Raw genomic sequence first — 8,817 nt, 5'->3', positions numbered from 1 at the left:
CAAGTGCTTCCAACATGCCTGGCCTGCGATGGGCAGTCCCGTTTATAAAAAGAGCAAGAAGGGTAGGCAAGGCCAGGAGACGAAGTGTTTTAAAAGACTTCGTCTTGAAAGACCAAAGTACTGATAACCTGATGGCAGCAGCAATAGTAAAGAAGGGATGACTCATTTAGAATGATGGTTTTTGTTTTTTTCAAAACACCTGAAATTTTACTCATGGTACAAAAGTATTTAATAAGCGCCACGTTGGTACAGAAAAACGCACAGCCTACAGCTAGCTCATCCTTTAAAACCAGAACAGCCAAGTGAAAAGTCAGTAGAGAGTCTTATTTTTACTTTAAAAATAAAAAAAGCAACAAAAAAACAACTAAGGTATACATTGGGAATTGAACTACTATAGTTTTTCTTTCTAGAGAGGTGACATCCATGTTTTCTGGTCAGTAATGTTCTATCAAACATTGTACTAAACCAGTGTACTAAATCCAAGCAGACAGATGACCAGTAAAGCTGTTTGCTATCTCCTACTGAGCTAGACCAGTGGAACACTATCTTGGTAGGATTATTTTGACAGCAAGAAGGAAGTGCACAGCCCCTACCCCAACAGAAAACCTAAGGAGCTGTTCTACATAGAAAGGGTTTTAAGCAAACCTGCACAAATACTAACATGCTCTAAGAAAAGGAAACCTTTTAGACCACTTCCAGCATACATTCATTGGTGCCCAGTAAAACAGGAACACCAACATGGAAAGCACTTTTGCTTTCATAGCACTAACAGCTAAAAAGCACACAGCAATATAATACTTTGATCTTGAAGTGGGTAATCATGGAAGTTCCAAGATTATATCCACTAGGTTAGCCTGAGTATTCATTTATAAAAATGTTTTCAAAAACACATAAATGAGAGTTATAGAAACAATGGGACTACATCAGGACCAGTAGAAGACAGTAAAGTGATACCAGGACTGTACGTGTAAGACTAGGAACTGATTTTCACAAGTACCTTTTTAGGTAAAGGACAACTCTCTAAGTCGATTCCTACCTCCAAGACTAGCTGTGATAGTAGGAGTTTCAGAAATCTTGAGATGGGTACCTAGCTTGAGTTAAACCCTAGATAAATACTCCCAGTCAAAAACCCCACTGAGGCTGCAGGACTGAAACTCTGACCCATATAAAAAGCTGTGAGTGCACAAAAAGCCTGGTGGGAGGGCTTCCCTGGTGGCGCAGTGGTTGAGAGTCCGCCTGCCGATGCAGGGGACACGGGTTCGTGCCCTGGTCCGGGAAGATCCCACATGCTGCGGAGCGGCTGGGCCCATGACCCATGGCCGCTGAGCCTGTGCGTCCGGAGCCTGGGCTCCGCAACGCGAGAGGCCACAGCAGTGAGAGGCCCGCGTACCGCAAAAAAAAAAAAAAAAAAAAAAAAAGCCTGGTGGGACATGCAAGGCCTGCTGGGCCAAGAGAGTTGGTGATGGTGGGTTCTTCCAACAAGGACACACCAACACATATGCTGGGGAAGTGCCCCCCAGGTGGAATGCTGGACTTGGGCTTGGTGCAGGAGCCAGACTCAGAAGCTCCTGAAAGAGGTGTCTACTCAGGGCGGAGTACTAGGGTTACTGAAGACAAGCACGTGTCCCAGGAAGGTCGGGTCATTTTCTTCTGACCCATCAATACTTAACATTAACAAAGAGTTGCAGAACAGAGTCAGTGATTCCAAGATGTATTCTTCAGACAACATCAGCCAAAGCCTCTCCCAGTCTATTGGGCTGGTGATGTCTAGAAAGATCCCATTACCTGGAGGTGGGACCTAGGGCCGCAGATTGTTCTGGGAAGCTGTCATAGAAGATGATTTGCACAATGAAGTCACCACTAAACCGCTGCTTAAGTCCAGTCCCCGGCCTTCTTTTTCCTACATGAGAAGAGAGCAACTTTAAGAGGCAAGAGACAAAAAAAAGTCCTTTCTAGCTCATAACAGGGAAGGAAGTGTTCAGGGTGGGCCACCAGGGAGCACACAGGAAGAGGGAGTGATTTTGCATTTTTATTCAGAGCTGGTCACTCTTTAAAAATGCACCTCTTGGGGACTTCTCTGGCAGTCCAGTGGTTAAGACTCCACGCTTCCACTGCAGGGGGCACGGGTTCGATCCCTGGTCCCTTGGTTGGGGAACTAAGATCCCACATGCCACGAGGCGCAGCCAAAAAAACAAAAAAATGACCTCTCTTCACTGAAAAACATTTCTTTCTCCTATTAAGAACCTGTACTCCAAGAAAAGCAAGGCAATCAGACCTGTTTTTTGGCTTTGTCCTTTTGATTATTTAGGAACCCTATAAGGTGCCTGGGACCTGTTTCACCAAAACCATGAGAATGTAATTCCTTGTTAAGGGTCCCAGGCCCCGGCCAGCAGAGGACAGCAGCTCGCTCTGCTGATACTGGCCAGTCTTACAGAGAGGAGCACAGGGGGTGGTTTGTGCTCGACAGGTCTACTTGGAACTTTCTAAGCAGTTCACTGTGACTAAACAGACAGAGGAACTTACTGCTCTATAGTCCAGAAACATTTCTTTAAAAGCCAGAAAATCTGTAAACGTGAGCAGCATGTCGAAAATGTCACCGGCCACTTCATCTTTATGGTGCCTGCAAAAGAAAAGGGGCTGCTTCATGAATGAATGATGATACAGACTGTCTCTTTGAGATTTCCCTCAAAGGTCTGGAGGGCCTCCCACCCAGGACCTAACCAAGTGCTCTAAAGCTTGATATTCAAGCACTGAGGAAAACAAGGGGGAGTGTGTTCTTTCAGAGTTGAGGGTAAAAAGACGTAAGAAAGCAGAGTCAAGCTCAACTCACTGTAAAGTTGTAGTGAAAGCCGCCATGTTAAATCCAGGAATCCGCTCCAACAGCTGTTCTTCTATATACTTTTCTACCAAAGAAATCTAACAGTGGAAAGGATCTTGGTCAGACTGTGCTTTAAGAAAACAAAGCTTCTCTTCAGAAAGCCTGTCCTCCAGCCCTTTGAAAACATTTCCTAAGAGCCTATTCTGTGTGCCTGGCTCCCCGCGAGTGCTGGGAGAACCCAGAGAACCCAAACCCAAACCCAGCTCCTGTCCTCAGTGAGCACACCCCCTGTGCCCTGGCCCACCCGTGGGAGAGGCATTTGCAGGTAATTACGATGTAACAAGAGGAATGCTCCAAGGTGGGTAGGGATAGGGAGCAGAAGGGCTCCCACTCCCCACGGCGGGAAGGGAGGAGTGAAGTAAGTGGGGGCTTTTCTGCCTGGGTAGACAGAATCTGTGCGGAAAGAACATATAAAAAAGCACACAGTTGGAGGTAATCGCAGGTTCCTTAAAAGCTGAGGCTTGGCTTAAGAAACCTTCTTCGACTCTGCCACACTTCTATGTTAAGGGAAGAAAGTCCTGGAGGCTCAAACCTCTTCTCGGACCGATGAGATCATAACAGGAGGCTGCACGAGGCCTTGGCATAGGGCAAAGACCCAAGGGGTCAAGAGTCGAGGTCCCTGGGTTCTAGTCTTGGTTTTGCCACCAACTACTTAGTGATCTTGGTCTTGGTTTTCACTTTTATCAAACAGTCGTGCATACCTGGCTGGATTATGTAGTAGGAAAAAATAGTGTGTGAAAGCCCAAAAGGTCAAAAGTATGTAAGTGCAAGGTATGGTGAATCCACATACTGTAACTGAAAGCAGGATTATGATAAAGCCAAACATGTTTTAAAACAGAAGACGAAGTCATTAAATATTTGGAAAACAGCCCCAAGAACTGTGCAGAGGAAAACAACAGGAGGTGAAGACTAAATCAGATTCTAATTAGGCTTCCCGGCAGGGTGCTGATGGCAGATTAAGTTGAGCAGATTTCAACATCACTTGATCCTAAATTCATAATTTAAAGAAATCCTAATCTCCAGTAAGAGAAACAGGAATCCACTTACATATTCATTAAAAATAGGTGTGTAGGTGAGCTTATTCTCTTCTGTGTCTTCAAACTCCTGGTAGTACTTGTCCATGAAATTCCTCTGTAATAACTGGAACTCATCATCTGAACCGCAATAGGAAAAATGTACTCTTTTTAGTGGAGACTAAAAACCATTCTGATTTCTAAACAGGCAGGAAGAAATGTCAGCAGAACTGGTTTATGGATGGCCAGTCTCTAGGAGGGGAAAGCTGAAGGTGTTAACCGTACAGTTTCGCGGCATGAAGCGCCTTCACGCTGCTGTGCAACCACCACTATCCTCTAGTCCACTTTAACCAGGGTGGCTTGGGAACTCCACAAAGGGTTGTCTTAATATAATTTCAGCAGCAGTGGTGTAAACAGTGTAGTGATTAAATGCATGGGCTCTGATAGAGGCTAGACTACCTGGGTTCAAATCCCACCTCGGCCACTTACAACTGTGTGACCTTCGGCCTGTTACTTTATTTCTCTAAGCCCCAGTTTCTTCATTGGAAAAATGAGGATGATCAGAGTACCTATCCTGTAAGACTTGCTATGTGGAATTTAGATGAGAATTCATGTATAGAGATTGGTTCATAGCAAACATTAAGGTTTATGGTATTTAGGGTATTTTAACAACCAAACAGAATATAACTTCTAAAAATAAAAGGAAAGCTTCATAAATGACCTAGACTTTGGAATAAATACCCTGGGCTTTCCCACAGCACACAGGTTACTCATAGAGGCCAAAAGAAAGTATTCCTCAGCATTCCCCAGAAATCCTCAGATCCACATGGGATCTTAACAGTGAAACATTTGCATTTAGGAGTTAAGGGTATGAACCTTTACAGGACCCGAAGATATAAAAACTTGGTCAATGATTTTTCACTAAACAAGGCTAAGAAATACAGCTAGTAACACCAAACAACAGTGTTCTTTTCCTAATTCTCAGAAAACTTAAAGTCAACAGACAAGATTTTCTCAAATTTTTCTCTCCCACATACTTGTCTTAAATGGTTGGTGCCTATTACTGCTTATTACTTAGCAGGACTTATGGATGCCAAAATGAATCCACAAATTCGAACTCAGAACCCAGCTGAAGTATGACATCTTGTTCCTCACGAACATGTGTGCTATGGCTATGGTATTTTTAAATTAATTAATTAATTAATTTTCGGCTGCGTTGGGTCTTCGCTGCTGTGTGCAGGCTTTCTCTGGTTGTGGCGAGCTGGGGGCTACTCTTCCTTGAGGTGCACAGGCTTCTCATCGCGGTGGCTTCTCTTGTTGCAGAGCACAGGCTCTAGGGCGCAGGCTTCAGTAGTTGTGGCTCGCGGGCTCAGCAGTTGTGACACACGGGCTTAGTTGCTCTGCAGCATGTGGGATCTTCTTGGACCAGGGCTCGAACCCGTGTTCCATGCACTGGTAGACCAAATTAACCACTGCGCCACCAGGGAAGTCCCAATGGCTATGGTATTACACTGTGATTTATATCACAAAATATTAAAACACAAGACTAAAAATTGATTTTACTCTCTGAAATAAACTAGGTTAATATTTTCTGAAGTTTTGCCAAGAGCCCCATAACTTCAAGGTGCCCCATTACCTGAATAAGTCCCTTCAGGGGACTGAATCTATGGTTACTAGTTACTTAAAGGAGTAGGGGCTGTAGCCTGTAAAGCAAAGCACAATAAGGCTTACTTTGTATTACAGTACGTTACATTAAACATTACATGCAGCTTCATGTTTTCTCTCTTTTTGAAAATTAACTCTCCAAATGGATTTCAATGTCCTTAAAAGCAAGGGCCTAAAACCTAAAAAGCACAGGCAAGGAAGCTTACCCATGATAATGTCTTCTAAATATCCAACCACAGCATCAAATTCTGCATCAGAGGCGGAAGAGCTGAAAAATACGCCTGGATTAGGAGCTGTTTCAGATTAATTCCTCTTTTTTTCAAAATGTATTATGGACATTTTCAAATAAACTTCCCATCAACTAGCTTTAAAAATTAATAATGATTAGTGTCTAATTCAGCAATGCCACACAGAAGAAAACACATTTGACACATCTGTGACATCAAAGTTGAATGCAATGGCTCCACTTTCATAAAACATGATACGACCCAAGGACTTACAACAGGGACAAATAAAAGGGGCAAAGGCTCACAGCGGACATCTTAAGGCTCCTCGCATTTATTTCGTTGGGGTCCTACTCACCGCATTTTCGCTATCACCCCACACCAATCTGCTTGTGGGCGCGCGTAAACTTGGTGCGGTTAAGACACTGGCCGGGAAGGGGGGCAATTAGAACCCCTGGGGGTAGTGGTGGTGGTCTTCTGACCCGTGGTCGGGCCTCTGCAGCTCAAACTCGCCAGGTTTTGCTGACGACCAAGGATTGGAGGCGGGGGGGCATTGTGACAGAGGCGTGTATCATCGCATGACACCGCACTGCACTCCTGTCCTCCAGGGCTGAACCCCGCGGTCGCCGCGGCGGCAGAGCCGGCCGCGGGAACTGGGGCGGAGTCTTCTTGCTCTCCCACCCACACCGGGGATCCTGGTTTCGCAGGGCGGAGGCAGAGGCCGAGGCCAAGCGCCGGCAGCCCCGACCTTCAGCCTCCCGGGCTCGTGCGGCGTCACTCACAAGGACAGCGCGAAGCTCTCTTCCTCTAGAGCGTCCATCGCCGCCGCCGCGTCCATCGCCAACGCCGCATCCACCGCGCGCGGGGCAGCGGGCCCGCCGGGCTTCTACCCCGCCCGAGGCCCGGGAGCAGCCTCCGCTCTGCTCCGCAGAGCCCCAACCGGCATGGGGAAGGCCTCGCAGCCGAGGCCTCGGCCAGTTCACGGCCCAACCGAGTAGCGCCTGCGCACGACACCCCGGCCTCAGGCTCCCTGGCTGCTGCCACGCGCTAGCCGGGCCGCACTTAACTCGCCGCTGTCGCCTAGGGGGTCCCGGCGTCCGTTACCGCGCCCACTCCGCCTTCACCAAGGCCTCCGCGACCCTTCCGCCGCCTCGCGGCTCTCAGCAGCCAATCACAGGCGTGCGTTGCCAAACGCCAGGGGCGGGGCAAAGATAGGGAGAGGAAGTGAGGGAAAGGGATGGAGGGTCGCGAACGGAAGTCGGACCTCTTTGAGCAGGTCAGGGGCTCTCTCACGTATACTCACTCTGTGGGGTGATTAAATCTGACGTCGTCCCCATTTTGAAGAGGAAGGAATCCAAGCCCAGAGAGAGCCTTCATTTCCTCACTTGCAACTTGGAATGAATTACAAGATTTAAGATGAAGCTTCAGGTCGTTTAAAGCGGGTTTTAAGAGCACTGTAAATCGAAAATCTCTTGAGAGCCAATCCCTTAGCTTTTGAGCCAGATAATGAAGACCTCTGATTTGCGAGACAGTTACTCCCTCTCGTGGAAGGATCGCCCCACCGCAAGAAGTGGAGGTATTGTAATTTACATCATAAGTATAATATTCACATCAAAAAGATTATTCGGCACTAACTGGTTTCTTGGGTAATTAGGCAAGATAAAAGTTGACAGAACCACTTTGAGCAACTACATCAGGTGACTTTGCTCCAGGAAAAGTACCCCTCCAAAACTGACGAATTTTGCAAAAGGATACCCTAGATCTGTTTTCTCCTGATTGGATCACTAGACATTGTGTCTCTTCGGTTGCATTTTATTTTTTGGCCAAATGTCTGGTACATGTCTAGAGGAATTTTAGGTATGGCTTAAGTTTGATCTGTGGGTCAGATGGCCAGTCTGAATAAATTGACATTTTTGAATGGACATAAAATAGATATCAGTGGGATGTGGAACTAAAAATGGTTACCATGACACAGTTGTATCCAGAGTGAGATCAATTCTCAGAGGTACTACTTCTGCTTACCACCAAGTAGAAGGCAGGCATCCAGAAAGATTTGCTGAATAACTGGACGGAGTTCTGTAAGTCAAACACTGGTCACACAGCTCAAGGCAAACTCAGCAATTTCCTCATGACCTACTTTCTCTATAAACCACACTTACTTCTGCTGGACTAAATGAACTTGCCCACACGTTCTACTGCTAATACATATATGGGATCAGAGCAGAGAAGGAAACTTGATTTCATCTTTTCTGGTTATCTAATGCTGTTACGCCACCAGAAAACTTATTGGCTAAAAAAACTCAATTATTTTGCTCTCTAGTCTGCAATTTGGACAGGACTTGGTAGGGACAGCTAGTCTCTGTTCCACTTGGCATCAGTTAGGGTAGCTGGAATGGGGCTAGAGAAGCCTCTTCCAAGAAGCTTACTCATGTGGCTGGCAAATCAGTATTGGCTAGGGTAGCTCAGTTGTGGATGTTGAACAGAGGACCTGGGAGGTGGGAGGTGATCACCGTTCCTCTCCACATAGGTCTTCCCATGGATGCTTGGGTTTTCTCACACCATGGCAGCTAGGTCCAAGAGCAAATATTTCAAGAGACGGGACGTGGAAGCTGCCAGTCACTCAATGGCCTGGGACCAGAAACTGGCTCAGTATCCCTTCCACTGCATTCAGTTGTTCAAGCAAACATAGAGCCCACCCAGATTTAAGGGGAGGGGGCAGAAATTTCATTTATAGATGGGAGGAATGTCAAAGAATTTGTGGCCCTCTTTAGTCCACGTCACCATCTCTGGCTCTAAGAACAAGTGGGAATAAAGAATAATAGGTATCCACCTATTCAGGCATGTGCCAGATACTGTGATACACATTTAAAAACACATTGTTTCCTTTTAAAATACTTGAAACCCTATGAGAAAACCCCCCAAAACTCTAAAAAGTATTATCTCCATTTTACATATTAGGAAACTAAGGCCTAGAAGTTAAGTACTTGCATACAGGTAATAGGCGGCATAGCGGGGTTGGAACCTGGGTCCGCCCCAC

At 46.2% G+C, this 8,817-nt stretch overlaps 1 protein-coding gene across 1 annotated transcript; it reads right to left on the bottom strand.

The window, feature by feature from the left end:
• Nucleotides 1-186: 186 nt before the first annotated feature.
• Nucleotides 187-6,919, bottom strand: ARL2BP (ARF like GTPase 2 binding protein). The gene is made up of 6 exons (XM_082676944.1): nt 6,563-6,919; nt 5,763-5,824; nt 3,926-4,032; nt 2,831-2,916; nt 2,524-2,620; nt 187-1,900 (listed from the first exon to the last, which is right to left on the bottom strand). Exons 1-6 carry the CDS (start codon nt 6,616-6,618, stop codon nt 1,799-1,801), a joined length of 510 nt encoding a protein of 169 aa, XP_082533070.1. The 5' UTR covers nt 6,619-6,919; the 3' UTR covers nt 187-1,798.
• Nucleotides 6,920-8,817: the final 1,898 nt, after the last annotated feature.

This window comes from Grampus griseus, assembly GCF_964374135.1.
Source record: "Grampus griseus genome assembly, chromosome: 19".
NCBI classification, from domain to species: domain Eukaryota; kingdom Metazoa; phylum Chordata; class Mammalia; order Artiodactyla; family Delphinidae; genus Grampus; species Grampus griseus.
The sequence above is the reverse complement of the archived record's forward strand: the minus strand, read 5'-3'. Positions and strand labels throughout refer to the sequence as shown.